Raw genomic sequence first — 15,023 nt, forward strand, 5'->3', positions numbered from 1 at the left:
GTTAGGTTAAATTGGTCCATGATTTGAGAGGGTTACAGATTTCTATTGTATTTTTCAATGACATTAAATGTAATGGCAGAGTTACACGTACTAGTGTCAGATATTTATCCCACTGTTGATAAATAAGTTGTAGTTATGGGAATGTAATGTGAAACATTTATGGTTTTATATGCCGGCGTCACAAAATGTTAATATTTGTATTGGTTTTATACTATTGAATGGAGACTCTGTCGTCATTACCGGTGATGTAATTGATCAGGGCCTTGACTCGGAGTAGCAAGTAAGCAGCTAATAAAAAAATAAAAATAATGAAAATAACTTAAACAACGTTCGTTATTGCTAGAAAAAGAAAATGTTTTTTGAACTAAAGTGATGCTGATATTATTTTTTGTAGCATGGGGAGGAGCACGAAGAGAACCACACGCTGACAAACAACTGCACCGTAGACGATCTTTGTTAGAATACGTGTGCGCGTGCCTCCCGTCGACGTGGCGTAACAAACCGCTAGCTTCGCCTCCATCGCTGCTACTGTTGTACCAGTTAGCCCCAACGCCCGAAAGCAGCAGTTTTGAGCCTCTACGAGCGTCGCGCTGTTCGATTATTAATAAATAATCACCTCCTCCCGCCGCCAAAATGATTTCACTCACGGATTCACAAAGTAAGATGGTGTTTATGTTTGTCCGTTTCTTTGGTGTTGTTTCCGCATAAAACCCGGTTAGTTAGCTGAACATATGAGGTTAGCAGCGCACACGCCATTGGCTGAGATGGTAGTTACGTCACGCAGCTGGACGTCACTGTGAGATTTTAACTGGCGAAATAACTCTTATATTATTTCCTTTACATGCATTCATGTCAGCAACTTGCTTTTAATCATTTATTATTTAATAAAATATATACATTTTCTTTATTTGATAAACGATGTATTGATTGAAATGGGAATTTGTTGCACTGCTAATAATTTGCCTTTTCAGCTCTAAACACTGAATTAGAAGTTTAAAATATAAATAAAATGATCAATCACGGTGTTTGTAAAGTATTTGATTTTCCAGAAAAATCTTCTTGGTCACATAGATGATTTAGAATATTTAACGTTTTCATTTTGTTTTATATTTCGGTTTGCTTTTTTATTTTTATCCAGTTTTCCCTTTTTAATTAGTTTCTAGTTGTTAGTCTCTGCAGTTGCTGCATTAGAGTAAATCAAAGTATAATTGTACCAATAGTTTATTTCATGTTACCACGTGGCCATTAAAACAACTGTCTTGTTTCTCACAGAAATTGGCATGGGGCTGACGGGGTTCGGTGTGTTTTTCCTCTTCTTTGGGATGATGCTGTTTTTTGATAAAGCTCTCCTCGCCATTGGAAATGTGAGTTAATCAATAACACCTTCACCACACTGCGCGGCAGCCAAACTCCTCCCTTCCCGGCTCTGATCCCACCGCGTGTCTCGTTTTTTGCAGATCCTGTTTGTTTCAGGCCTGTCCTTCGTCATCGGCCTCGAGCGAACGTTCAGGTTCTTCTTCCAGAGACACAAAGTGAAAGCCACCAGCTTCTTCCTCGGAGGAGTGCTGGTGGTTCTCATCGGATGGCCGATCGTTGGAGTCGTTCTGGAGATTTACGGTTTCTTCCTCTTATTCAGGTCGGCTCAAACAGACACACAACAACAACGCCTCCTTGGCGTCGGTATCCCGAATCAATGTGATTTATTTCTCCTCACCTCATTCTCGCTCTCTCGTTCACAGGGGATTCTTCCCGGTGGCGGTGGGCTTCATCAGACGGGTACCTGTGCTCGGGTCTTTGCTCAGCTTGTCATGGATCAGTGGAGTAAGTGTCCACTCTCTTTTACAAGATGCATTTATCATCTGAGCTTTTGGCCTATGCTGCCTGATTTATAATGGAGCCTATAAATAACACTGTTGTCTTCTTCTCTTTCAGCTAGTGGATAAAATGGGTGAGAGCAACAATATGGTATAACAGAGGAGTGTCAGAGGACAGCGTCGTTATTTATAGTAGTTACTAATAGATACGGTATACTTTGACCATTGCCACTCCAGATCTGGGAATCCAAACAAAGTGTATCTGTGGATGTTTGACTGACCTCATGATGTTTTCCATCTGACAGCCACGATTTTTTTTTTTCTTCTTCAATTATTATTATAATTATTTCAAGAGCTGGAAGCAGGTCTCCCATTTTGTATCATTGCCGTCTGACATTTACGGACTGATAACCTGGGAACACTGGGTCAACTCAGTGGAGAGTCTGGAGCTCCCTGCAGCATCCTCTCCTCTGGAATGTGTGCCTGAACCGCCAGCTTCTTCCTTCAATGAAACATTACTGGAATGTTGTACATTAAAAAATAAATGGTAAGCCAAGTGTTGCTTTGGCAAAGACACCCCCACCAGTTATGGAGAAGGTTAAGATGCTTTCTATGGAGATGTTTGGCTGTAACTTTTGTATGTGCGTATTTGAAATAAAGTGTATTTTATAAGCTTGTTTTTTTTTTTCAGCAGTGCCAACAGGTTTATATGCCAAGCAGGATGTTTCATTCCAGTATAATCAGCGTCGATTTTTAAAAGCCGTGAATTGCTTTGGGTCACCAGTGGCCTTCTCAACAAAGATCCTTTGGTTTTCATTCATCTCAGTTCCTGCATGAAATACTCAGTCAAGTAACTGTTTAACCAGCAAAGCAGTAATCATAAAAAACGATGTAAGATCACAAAGATGAAATAAATTTCAGCATGTTTTTAAAACGTACCGTTAACATATATGAGCATCGTGTTGAGACTTTGGAAAGTTAGACAGCGTAGCTTAGCATACAGACAGGAAGTGAGTGGTACCAGCTGGTCGGCCTCTGTCCAAAGGGAAATATCCACTTAAGGGCACCTTGTAAAGCTCACCAAACAACGGCTAATGGAAACCAATGACAAAGTACGTGATAAAGTGTTGATAAAGTGTCCCCTCACGCGCTGTCATCAAGTCGGCTTTCATTCATAAAATCTCACCCGGTGACCTCGCGAAGACAATCCGTTAGTTTAAAGGGGTGTAAATCTCTCTCTCCTGCCTCCGTGTGCCTAATGAACGGTGACGGATTTAACAACACCTGTCAAACTCGTCAATGGAAATATAACATGAGGACCCGTTGAGGCCTTTGGCCTCATCAGTGACGCAGAGCTGATCGATTTTAGAATGTGGCAGTGAGAGGAGCTCATAACACACGTATTTATCCTGCAGGAGAGCCGTACACAACGGTAAGATCCTTCTTATTCTTAATATGTATTAATGTTATTAGTTGTTGCTTTTGTCATCTGCGCTCTGTCCTTTAAATATACGAGAAGCCAGATTTGGTTTTTTTTATAGTGAACATACTTTAAGTCATAAGACATAGGAGTTTATACATTAACCACTGTTACAACTTCTCTGTATAAGCACATAGGAAGTGAGATTATTGTTAAAATAAAAATATTTGTTTCAAAATATAAATCTTTTAATCTCACAAAATGTAATTACAGTTCAAAAATGGTTCCGATAGTGACTTTGCTTGTGGTGACATTGGTCGCTGCGAGTTGGGGAGAACCACAGGTGGGTAGAAGAACATTTCCTTTCTCTTTGAGCTAAATTTACACAAACACATTGCACACAATGAGGAAATAAACAAATGCTAAACTGTGATCCTTTGCATCAGCAGAGGAACTGGACTCCTCAAGCCATCTTATACCTAAAAGGAGCACGTAAGAATTTGCAGAGGAAATTTAAAACTGTTGAATTATCTGGTTTGGAGAAATGAACAGAACTTCTTTTACAGAAGGAGACCGCTCGGTGTTGCGGCGCACCAGCAGAGAGGAAGGGAACACGTTACACTTAGGTGAGCGAAGCATGTGATGCCCTGCAGCTAACTGAGAGAAAAACAACATAGAACATGTTATTGGTGCAGTGAAGTATTATTTTAGGCTCTTTAAAGCCTGTTCCACTTTATAGTAACATTGAAGGGTTTACAACTTGGAACTAATGACTTGGTAAATAAGTAATACAAGCAGCTACTAAGGAAGAATTCTGAGTTTTTATGTGTGAAAAGTCTCTCTGGCTGCTGTCGACACGTTATACGTTCCTTAGTAATATTAGAAGCTGCAGAAAAAACGTTTCAGTGCAAGTTCATAACTAACATTTGACTTAAATTTGGCTATAAAAACCTCTCAACGCATAACAATAAACTTAATATATTAAAATGTATGAAAGATGCTTTACCTCTACAGACCTCACCTGCCTTAAATACCTAATAAATATGTTTAATGATTTGGTTACCCAAAAGGTGCTCTGGGCACTGATTCATATTAGTAGTATTTGAAGTATTCAATATTTAAGTTTCAGGTAGCACTTTGTAACAGTTTGATGATAGAACTTTTAACATTTCTTAAATGTCTCTGCAGTGACTCACAAGCAGAGCATTGATGGACCCGGAGCGTCTTTGTCTTTCCTTCTTCTGGAGTTTCTGCAGCGAGCCACTGAAGGAGGTCAAAAGCCTGAAAGTTTTTCAGCAAAACAGCAAAGATTTATATCCAAATCGTTTCTAATCTAAATTGTCTCCTCAGGTGGAGGTAATCCAGATTATTACCACGACGAACAAGAGCTGAATTCAAAATATGTGTGAAGACATATATATATTTTAATGTTATTGCTGTATTCATCATGTCTTCTTATACGTGTTACTTGTTCCGGTTCGAGAACCCGTGGAGTAAATAAAATTCTTGTCATGTCGGTTTGCTGTGTGTGAACATTAAAGGATTTCCTTTCACCTTTCCTGCACAATTTATCTTCCAGGCCCGGGGCAACGATTAAGTAATTTGCACCGCATAATGATTAACACCACTAAGTCGTTCATCATCACACTGTGATGTCTGGAGGAGGCGGCCATTCAAGTTTTATTGGACATGGCAGCCTGAACTAACCGTGACTGAGTCAATTAAAGGTCACCAGTGGAACAGTTTAATCTCTCAAATCAAGAAAAGCTCTCATATTACGCAACCGTTAAAAGCTTTTATTCTAGGACACCCAAAACTGCATGACAATGTTTTACCTACGTTTAATCGTCTTTCCTCGCATACAGATGTTGTACAACACACATTCTCAGAATACAGAATAATCCACATGTTCATCTAATAAACACATTTGAACTAAAGCATTTATTAAGTGTTATTTTACTGGTTCAAGTCTGTGATAATGTGTCCAATTTATGACATCATATGTCCGTTTTCACTGCAGGGCAGAGCATCACAAAATCCATCCACGTGCCGATTAAAAAACATTAAAGTTGGAGCTTTGAGTGTGCGCTGGTGTGAGTTGTCACGGTAACGTTTTGCATAAACCGTCCAGCACACCCGTCGTTTTTTTTTTTTGTTGCTCTACTGCTGAACGACCCCCAAACACGTGCCCTCAAATGTTCAAGCAACAACCTTTATTACACACCAAAGCAAAGGAGAGTGTCCCACACTGCAAGGAAGAAAGAGCAGCATTCCACTAAGTCACAAACTGACACCTACAGCTAAACCCCCCCCCGTGGGCCTGTGAATCTACAGCAGGCAGTGAATTGAAAGGTTTGGCGCCTGCGTGACGTTTAGTGACTGCACAGGGTGATCGTACGTTTCGGGACCGAGGGAGGGGGGTGCAGCGGGGTGGGGGGGGGGGGGGAGAAACGTTGCCCCTCGCTGTCCGCTCAGACGTCCTGCAGGTCCTTCTGGATGTCCCACAGCGTGCCGGCGCTGGCCTGCAGCTGGGCCACCTCGTCCTCCGTCAGGGTCATGTTGACCACGCTGGCCACACCTGCGCCGTTCAGCACGCAGGGCAGGCTCAGGTACACCTCGTCGCTGATCCCATACATGCCCTGCGCACAGCACCCCCAAAACCCCCACTGTCAGCAGAAATTGGGCATTCTTGTGCTTCGAAATTCCAAAACTAAATTTGAAACTGAATGCAAAGGAAAAGTTATTATTGGTTGATTTGTTTTACACACCTGTGTCAAATGTGACATCCAGTGAACAAAGTATATGACGTATAGGTATATTTAATTGATGAACCCTGACTACGAGGCGCTTTGCGCTGAAAACAAATTCCAAATCATGTATCAATTACCTTACTTAAGCCTATGTTTCAGATCTTTTTTTCACGTTAAACTTAAAACTCATTAAAAAAAAATCAGAATGTATGCTTATTAAACCAAATAAAAAGAAAAATAATTTTGCAAAGAAGTAAGACCAAAGAAGTTTAGAGATGAGCACAGCGGGTTCCGTGTGAGCAGCCTTTACCTTCACCATGGTGGACACGGGATGGATCCTGTTCATGTTCCTGATGAGGCTTTCTGTCAGGTCAGCTACGCTCAGGCCGATGGCCCAGTTGGTGTAACCCTTCAGTTTGATCACCTCGTAGGCACTGAGAGGACAAGACCTTCGGCGTGAGGCGCAATTCTGTCTGAATGTACGATGAACTTCTTCCGTCTCACTCTTTTAAGTACTTTTTTCGTACCAATACAGTGTTTTCTTCAGGCAAGTGACAATAAACAGACACAAATAATGACCAGTCAATACCAATTTTACAGCAGCCTTTTCTACAAAGCATTGTGTAAATAATAATAAAGGACAAGGCCCCACCTGTCCACCACCATCTTGTGCGTCTCCATCCAGTTCTCCTCGTCACAGTCGGTGCCGATGTTGGGGTTCAACGTCTGCAGGTTGACCCCCGCCACGTTGGTTCCGCTCCACACGGGCACTAGAGACACAAGCCTTAAAACCGGTGACCTCCGTCCACACGCTGCACACTTCACAGTCTAGACGGAGCGTCGTTTTCATTAGCGGGAACACGAGTCCTCACCACTGGTGTCTCCGTGCTCGCCCAGGATCCAGCCGTTGAAGCTGCTGGGATGGATCCCCAGTTTGTCGGCCATCAGGAAGCGAAAGCGCGCCGAGTCCAAGTTGGTGCCGCTGCCGATGACGCGGTGCTTGGGGAGGCCGCTCAGTTTCCAGGTGACGTAGGTCAGCACGTCGACTGTTGAGAGAGTGTCGTTGCCGTCGTCAGGTGCGCGAGGGAGGTTTCAAAACAACGGAGAGCGAAGGCGGCGCGCCGGAGGGGTCACCTGGGTTGGAGACCACGATGATGGTGCAGTCGGGGCTGTATCTGACGATCTGAGGGACGATGTGCTTGAAGATGTTGACGTTTCTCTGGACGAGGTTCAGCCTGCTCTCTCCTTCCTGCTGACGGACTCCAGCTGTCACCACCACGATGCGGGAGTTCGCCGACACGGAGTAGTCTGAAAGCCCAGGAGCGGACAAAGGTCACGGGGGTGACGGCGCATCACTTCCCACACACACCCGGGTATCTTCACGTCATTGTTGCCTCACCAGTTGGCTGCACACGCGAGCTTTGAACTTGCCTTTGTCTGCGACTATCTTGTGGGTTTTGAGGAAGAGGCTGCCGTGCTGCAGGTCCATCATTTCTCCTTTCAGCTTGTCCTCCATCACGTCCACCAGGGCGAGTTCATCAGCCAGCTCCTGCAAACAGACACACTGCACTCATTCCCCAAATCTACCGGTTTCTGCAATGGGAGATTCCTCCTTAATATGGAGGATCGAGCGTACTTGAGGGATAAGCATATAACTATAAAAATAAACTAGGCATCCACTGGTCATCCTGAACCACAGTTCAGTTTTCTGCATTCATTCAATTATAAGTTGCTTCGACTTTTTACCACACTTTCACCCAGTCAACGACAGCGAAGTGATAGCAGATAACAGGACCCTGGAGATCAGTAATAATCCGCCGTTGGTCTGGAAGAGTTCAGGGTGTTACTCGCTTCTGTGACACCAGCTGGCATCAAGGTAATCTGAGGCGAAACCAGTGGGGCTCTTACCCTGAGCAGGATGCTTATAGCACAGGCCATGCCGACCTGGCCCACGCCCACCACTGTCACTTTATTCCTGGGGGGCTCAGGAGGACCGCTGAGCAGCGGGGTCAGCAGCTTCTGCAGAATTGAGGCCATGTTCACTGTAAGATTAAGAAGTACAGGGCGGAGGAAAGAGAAGAAGGCGGCCGGTCAGAAAGCATGTCGCCTGCACAGTGATGACGAACACGATGCACGGACACAACGGAGGGACGCAGTCCTGCAGCCAGAAAGCCGCATGCTCGAAACTTCATAAATACTGCATTCATGACGCCGCATTTCACATTCTGAGTGTAGAGGCATTAAAAATGAAGCCACATTCTGGTCCCGTCAGCACTAATGGATGAATGACTCCCCAGACTCAGATCTAGATCCATTACACAAATAAATAAAAACACCAGAATGACATAGATGTGTCGCATTATCTTCCTGCGGAGTTCACCTTGAAAGGACAAGCGGCCCGACACACACACACACACACTTAAAAAAACAGGAGCAATACTTGCATTGTTTGGCGAGGCTCCGAGCTGCGAGGTACAAATACCAAGATGTAATGAGCATGGCAGAGTGAGCGGATACCTGAGGTGTGATGCCACAGAGCTGCGGACCCCCTGCCTCCACATCCACCTCCCACAGCTACTATCAGTGCAAACCAGACAATCCGAGCAGGTATCCGCCGGTCAGCTGCCGCAGCAGCTTGGAGCTCATGTGACTCGAGGCCCCCCCTCCACCTCCCCCCCTCCACCCAAATGGAGGACGGAGCACTATAATCGGATGCCAAACTTGACTGACTGAATGCAGACGGTTAAAGGAGTTACTGTAATCCCTTAACGCTGCTGCCATCTGCTGCACCTGTGCTACATATGATGTTATATATGTATACATATATATTTACATTCGGCTGATACTGTGGATGAAGGCAGTGTATTACGTAATCCTCCCTCCTCATTTATACTCCAATATTAATGTCACTTTTTACTAATAACATAATCAGAAATATTTATTGCCTCGCTGCCACTGATTTTCTACCACAATTACGCTTTAAATTGTAATTATTATAATACAACACTTGCTGTTTTGTTTTGCTTGAAATCGTGTTTTTCTGAAAGACAAATGGGCTCTGACAATTTCCCATGTCTGAAATAGGATGTGAGAACCATTAAAGGTCCAGTCATTATCTGTGAATGAAGCAGGATTACCAAGAGAAGGTGCTGTCTGCTCCAAGCATGTAAACACAACTAGTTAATGAAGGGACTTAACCTGCAAGGCCACGGACGGGGCAGAAGGTTTTATGACTTAACTAACTTAACAAGTGAAAATGTGGTAGCTGCTGAATGACTGAATAAACAAAGCAATGGCCAACGAGCCATCTGAGACCAACTTGTCGATAACACAGCAGTTTTGCAGCAGCCTGTTGAACATTTGGATGATTGGGCTTCTTTCTCCCTTGAAGTTGAACACAGACACGGTGACGTAACCAGACAACACAGTTCATACGAGACTTCTACACTGTGACAATAACATTCAACACATTAGTAACATCCTTTCATTTACCTGGATAATTGTTTGATGAGTCCTGGCGACCCAAATAAAGCTTTATGACAAGGAAACAAATAAACTGATTAATATTAATTTTATCAATAGTGTATATTTCTTGATTTAAAAAAAATGTAACACAGACTTTCGGTGGTTTTAGTTTACCGAGAGAAAAGCACTCAAACTGGAAGCTATGAATATTAGTGATGAAAAAACTGTATGAAGAACCACCTAATGTCCGTGGTGGATTACCACATCACTACAAAACATTTCATTTTCAATTCTAAAAAGTCCGGAATGCACCTAAACTCAAAAATATTCAGAAGGTATACAGAGAGCATGAAGAGGATGCTGATGAAACAAATGGTATCACTTAACAGAGAATAGGTTGGAACCTTGAACACGCTTCATGACAATGTTCTACAAAGTCAAACCAAAACCAAATCAATTCCAGACCTGGGCGTCTCCTGCACATATTTGATCAAACATTCCACATCACAGAGGAAATGACTGTTCACCTGTTGCCTGGAGGGTCCGAGTCCTCTTCCTTTTCCCAACCCTTCAGTCAGACTCGACCTCGCTGTGACTGCTCCTCTTCCTGTTGTGCTCCCGGGCTGCAGTCGACTGGATTTAATAGACTAAGCCTCTCCAGCCCCTGCAAAGTCTGAGTTAGGCACTGCAGGGGTCACCTCAGTCAGCTGGTACACGTTCATATACATCAGCACAGAGCCCCTGCTGATAAAGCAAAACTCAACACTTCCTAATTTCATTATGCCTCTTGTGCAAGACAAATTCTAAAAAAAAACATCAACTTTATATGTCATGCTTAATGCTGTGATTTAATAAAACCATTGCTCCACGAGGTCAAGAACTCAACCAATGCAGGCATAGACGCACACAATGAAGCTCCATTCACTGGTTACCAGCGGCTGCTAAATGGTGGAATGAGCTCGCCGATGACATCATGACGACAAGTCTATACACCATCTGACATAAAATAACACACCTCTACCAAATAAACCTGGACTAAGTATCATTGACCTATAAAATGTTATGGTTTGGCTTCCCTGAATATATTGTACTTTCTTGGTTCTTGGAGTCTGTACCCTCATGGCTGAATTGTAACTTGCTTTGGACAAAAGCATCAGCTACATCAAATGGAAACGCTTTTGATTCACTGGATTACAGCAACTGTGCATCTACATGAAAAGTGTCCTACGTTTTTTTCTAAACTTAATGTTAATTTACTAAAACCCCCTGATGGATTGCATGATAATATTCCTAACATTTAAAATGTTTTGTGATAAAATGGTCAAAACACGTAATAAACAAATAACAAATAAAGAGCACTATAAAAAGACAAAAGAAAAAAAATTGTGTGAAAGTTTATTTTATGATACATCGCCTACATGATCATAAATAAACAGATTTACAATCCTTACCCACATAACCCCTGTTGTTTTTTACCATTGAGGGAGAACTGCCTGTTAAAAACTCATTTGCGTTCAGTCAGCAAAAGATACAGTATCACTTGTGTGTATTACATATTGCTTTCAAATGTGCTATAAAAAGTGGAACATACCATTTTAGAAAAATATCAAAATAGAAACAAAGATGGCAAAGACTTCCTCCCAACATCCGCCAGTGAATGCATCGCCTCTTCCAGCAGATAAACAACCCGCCCAGAGAAACGTCTCTGAATTGTGGTAATTGGCTCTAGTCAGACAGCTCTGAGGAGAATAACTTGACTAACTGTCTCCATGCGTCTCTTTTTTTGCAGATCCGCCAGGTTTGGACACACGCAGTCAGTACGGTGGGCTATGTGGGTGCACTGCAGCTGCCAATCCTGCTGATAGGACTGAAGGATCAGAAATCTAAATAAAACAAAACTAAAGAAAAAGCACAACAGAGCACTAAAACCCAAAGCATGTAAACCCCAACGGACACACGGGCAGAACAGGAAAATCACTAGTTCATGATCGAACGTCGCAATTTGAGTTTCCTCCATGAGGAATTGTCAAATGAAAAGATAATCTGAACTAAAAGGAGTTTCATTTTAACTTTAATAGTAAAAAAAGAATTAGCAAAATCATGATTTTAATCACAGAGCCACGTATAAAATGACTCGAGCAGGGACCAACAGCCACTTAAAATGTATTCAATACCTCAACCTAAAGCTGGGCGGATTTTCCTCATGCGGTGATGTGACCTGATTACACCAAGTGTCTCCTCCCAGCACAGAGTTCATTAAAAAGTTTGCGCCGACTCGACCTGAGCACCATAGAAATAATGAATCACTCTACCTACCTCTATAGCTACAGAGAAAATTTAGAAATTCAGACAGAAAACACATAACATTCCGGTATTAGTAGTAGCACTGCATTGTGCTTAAAAACGGGAGGGCACTACGTGCTAAGCGTGTCCAGGCACTTCACCGTCAGAAAAAACACCTGGCACAGAGAGTTAGAAAACTACAGTATGACCGTCAAAAACTACAACCATGCATGGACAAACTGGCCTCCCCACTCGGCACCTCCTTCTACACACAAGGGTCAAATACACACAAAGACACAAACAATGCACAGATTAAACGAACAATAAAATGAGTCTCTTCTGACTGCCGCTAAACAGTGTTATCCAGAAGCTACTGTATCTCCTCGTGGCGGGAGGAAAGCCAAAGTCCAGAAAAGGAGAAAGTTCAGCGTTCCAATTGAATCTGCAACCTTTGTCCAACCGGGCGGGTGGGAGCAAGAGGGGAGCCGGGTATGCTGCTTGAGTTGTGGTGTGCCGCGCGGTGGCAGGCGGCCAGGAGGAGGCGTGGGCGTCGGAGAGGAGTGACTGCTGAGGGTCTTTACTTACCGGCAATCTCTGCAGCGCTGCCGCCGCCGAGGCCCAGGTAGGTGGCTGCGCTGCTCACGGCGCCCTGCAGGGGGACGACGACGACGCGGTCCAGGGTGCCTTTGAGGGTGTCGAAGGTGTCGGCGTCCAGGTTCCGGTAGCCATAAAAGAGGGACCCGGCCACCGCAACGAGGAGCAGGAGCTTGAGCAACACAGACAGGAAGCCTTGTTGGGCCGGCGCTTTGCCTGGGGAGACGGAGCCGCCCACCCTGGATAAAGACTCGGAGTAAGAGCGGGTCTCGCTGTGGATGCTGTGCTGCAAACGGGACTCGTCCAGCCAGTATTCGCTTGGTTTTAATGGTCGACCCGCTGCCCCCCGGATTGGACGCCGGCAGGTTGCACTGATGATGGAAACAACAAGATTAGGCTCAACACAAACGTATCTTAATCCAAGATGCACTGGATTTTAAGTCACATTTTGCATGAATAACGTGCTCATTACCTCATGCCTGTTGGTGTGTTTATCTCATTGGCAAGAATATCTTCAACAACACTCTTGTTGGCCTTCTTAGGAGTGTCTTCAGTAATCACCCCATCCACCACCTGTCAGTTTGATCAATACAATTTTTGGTTTTAATACCAAATTTAAAATACACTCCCATCAAAAAGATCGTGAATTGCTAAATGTGCCTCGCCTTCATTTGTCGTCTGCTGCTGCTCGTTCTGGCTGTAACTGGAGTTTTCCCTCTGCTCCTCACAGGCTTCTCCACCACAGGAACAGGTTCGGGTTCAGGTTCAGCAATCTCCTCTGAAAGAAATACACGTGGTAGTGTCAACACAACAGTGAAACGTGAAGCCATGAGTACAGAAATCCCTGTTTTGCCAACATTAAATCAAGGGGGGGGGGAGGGGCTGTGCACGAATCAGATTCATCAACGTTTCTTGGTAACACGCAACAAAAGGAGATATGCGGACATCTTCGGGGCATGTTTTTGGCACAGACAATGCGTCGTGGGAGCTCACCATCTTCCTTGTCACTGTACTGGTCAGAATTGGTGTTGCCGTTCTGGTTACTGTCTGCCTTGGGGAGAGCTGTGAGGTCCGTAGGGGGTTGAGGTTCAGCTGGAGGCTGGTCCAAAAGCTTCTGCAGCTTCTTCTCATAAAACTTCCGGGTGGAGGCTGAAGGGAGGCATTTTTGTCCGATTGAGTCATTTTAATATGATTACTTGGACTTCAGGACCGATTTGAAGGTATCGGTCACAGTGGGTAATTACATGGTAGTTGCATCTTAAGGATTCTTGGTAAATACGTTAATAATGCAGCTAAATGTAGTTCTAACCCGATTTCTCGGGCTCTTTCAATGTCGCCAACCTTAATCTTACTTTTCACTTACAAGTCCGTCACAAGTCTCGAGGAACTCACCAACAACGGGTCCCGAGACCACGCCGTGTTTTTCCAGCTGCTGTTTCAGATCTTCATCGGTGAGGTCCGTCACCTCCACTTCTTCCGAGCGAGGCTTGTCAGTCTTTTTCGTAGCTTTCTGCATAAATAATACAGTTTACACGTTATACAAGTCATTAACCGATCTGTGCATAACCCCCGCACCCCACCGCCCTCCTCCTCGCTCAAATGAAAAAACAAAACAATGAGCGGAAACTTACTCTTCCAGATCGACTTTTGTTGGACACCACGGGAGGGGGCAGCTCTTCGTCGCTGGAGAACATGTCGACGGGAGGACTCTTCTTCTCGTTTAGGACGGTGAGGTTCTTCAGGTACAGCTGCACGTACACCTCTTTTTTATGCTCTCCGCCGGGAAGCGGCACGTTGTTGGCCGCGAGCTCGTTCTTCAGCTTTTCCTTCGTGAGAACGGACGGATCTTCGAGGAAATCGGCCATCGTCAAACTTTACTTCGGCGGTCGTGAGATTTTTTTTTCTTTTTTTTTTTTTCTCCCGCTAACGGAAATGAACAGTTAGCTCGTTCGCTTAGCCGCTACAAACAACAACACCGAGGGGGACGTGACCAAATAGCGTTGTTGTCAACACGACTGGCGCCAATTCACGGTTTCACAAAATAAATGCCGGTTTTTGCTTCTTAGCCCGCTGGACAAAACATTCGCAGGTAGCTCTGATTTTTCCTAAAAATATGCGCGCTTGTGCCGGAAAACGGAACCGACGCAAACAATCAAATTTAACCAGCTGCAATGTGATTGAGTTAGCTTAGCTTGAAACCGGTCCACTTGCCTCTGTCTGTCCGCGGTCGCAGCGGGGGGCGGGGGGAGCCAAGCAACAAGAGGCTCCGCGATTGGATGGAGGGTCCCAGTGAGCCGCGCTGTGATTGGCTCGCTATGAATGGCAGTCTCGCGTGCAGGCCGCCGCCACAAAGAGCCAGCAGGCCCGTGTTAGAGATAATGACTTCACGTTAATCCCCCCGACGATGTTTTCACTATTATTTTTAAATAATTGGCGTGATTTAACTTATTGGGTTCAAATAGTGAAATTGAGTCGCATTGCGTAACTAGAAGACGATGTTGGAGGCGTTTTAATAACAGTGGCTGGTAAACTGGCGTTTGTACACCTGCACTCATTATTTAGCATTTATGTATCATGCATTACAGCAATAACTATATATAATGCATCTTGTTGCTTTAAATGAATGGAAGGTAATATAGATGAAGTCTGCCGCTGCAACAGAGGAGGGCAGCATGAACCACATTATCCAGAAGAAAC

The 15,023-nt window shown here is 44.3% G+C and overlaps 4 protein-coding genes across 7 annotated transcripts; 2 read left to right on the forward strand and 2 right to left on the reverse strand.

Annotated features, from left to right (window-relative positions):
• Nucleotides 1–18: 18 nt before the first annotated feature.
• golt1bb (golgi transport 1Bb) lies at nt 19–2,486 on the forward strand. The gene is made up of 5 exons (XM_037452238.2): nt 19–658; nt 1,273–1,364; nt 1,458–1,636; nt 1,740–1,821; nt 1,933–2,486. The coding sequence occupies exons 1-5, from the start codon at nt 634–636 to the stop codon at nt 1,969–1,971; spliced, it is 417 nt and encodes a 138-aa protein (XP_037308135.1). The 5' UTR covers nt 19–633; the 3' UTR covers nt 1,972–2,486.
• Nucleotides 2,487–3,092: 606 nt separating this feature from the next.
• Nucleotides 3,093–4,878, forward strand: LOC119196666 (spexin prohormone 1-like). Of its 2 annotated transcripts, none has more exons than XR_009956625.1 (6): nt 3,093–3,246; nt 3,508–3,577; nt 3,684–3,726; nt 3,801–3,860; nt 4,423–4,506; nt 4,585–4,878. XR_009956625.1 is itself a non-coding variant. In XM_062562865.1 (6 exons), exons 2-6 carry the CDS (start codon nt 3,515–3,517, stop codon nt 4,641–4,643), a joined length of 312 nt encoding a protein of 103 aa, XP_062418849.1. In that variant the 5' UTR covers nt 3,093–3,246; nt 3,508–3,514; the 3' UTR covers nt 4,644–4,878. The 2 variants fall into 2 exon arrangements, 1 of the variants encoding a protein (XP_062418849.1); XM_062562865.1 differs by having other exon boundaries at nt 3,681–3,726.
• A 131-nt stretch (nt 4,879–5,009) lies between these two features.
• ldhbb (lactate dehydrogenase Bb) lies at nt 5,010–10,274 on the reverse strand. Of its 3 annotated transcripts, none has more exons than XM_062562864.1 (8): nt 9,977–10,274; nt 7,893–8,026; nt 7,416–7,533; nt 7,119–7,292; nt 6,857–7,030; nt 6,637–6,754; nt 6,295–6,418; nt 5,010–5,873 (listed from the first exon to the last, which is right to left on the reverse strand). In XM_062562864.1, exons 2-8 carry the CDS (start codon nt 8,019–8,021, stop codon nt 5,706–5,708), a joined length of 1,005 nt encoding a protein of 334 aa, XP_062418848.1. In that variant the 5' UTR covers nt 8,022–8,026; nt 9,977–10,274; the 3' UTR covers nt 5,010–5,705. The 3 variants fall into 3 exon arrangements, with proteins under 3 accessions (XP_062418848.1, XP_037308451.1, XP_037308450.1); XM_037452554.2 differs by lacking the exon at nt 9,977–10,274 and adding an exon at nt 8,502–8,629; XM_037452553.2 differs by lacking the exon at nt 9,977–10,274 and adding an exon at nt 8,429–8,629.
• A 553-nt stretch (nt 10,275–10,827) lies between these two features.
• Nucleotides 10,828–14,574, reverse strand: tmpob (thymopoietin b). The gene is made up of 6 exons (XM_037451753.2): nt 13,958–14,574; nt 13,719–13,836; nt 13,320–13,475; nt 12,992–13,104; nt 12,799–12,899; nt 10,828–12,697 (listed from the first exon to the last, which is right to left on the reverse strand). The coding sequence occupies exons 1-6, from the start codon at nt 14,189–14,191 to the stop codon at nt 12,310–12,312; spliced, it is 1,110 nt and encodes a 369-aa protein (XP_037307650.2). The 5' UTR covers nt 14,192–14,574; the 3' UTR covers nt 10,828–12,309.
• Nucleotides 14,575–15,023: the final 449 nt, after the last annotated feature.

The sequence above is a fragment of the Pungitius pungitius genome, chromosome 6 (assembly GCF_949316345.1).
Source record: "Pungitius pungitius chromosome 6, fPunPun2.1, whole genome shotgun sequence".
Lineage (NCBI taxonomy): Eukaryota > Metazoa > Chordata > Actinopteri > Perciformes > Gasterosteidae > Pungitius > Pungitius pungitius.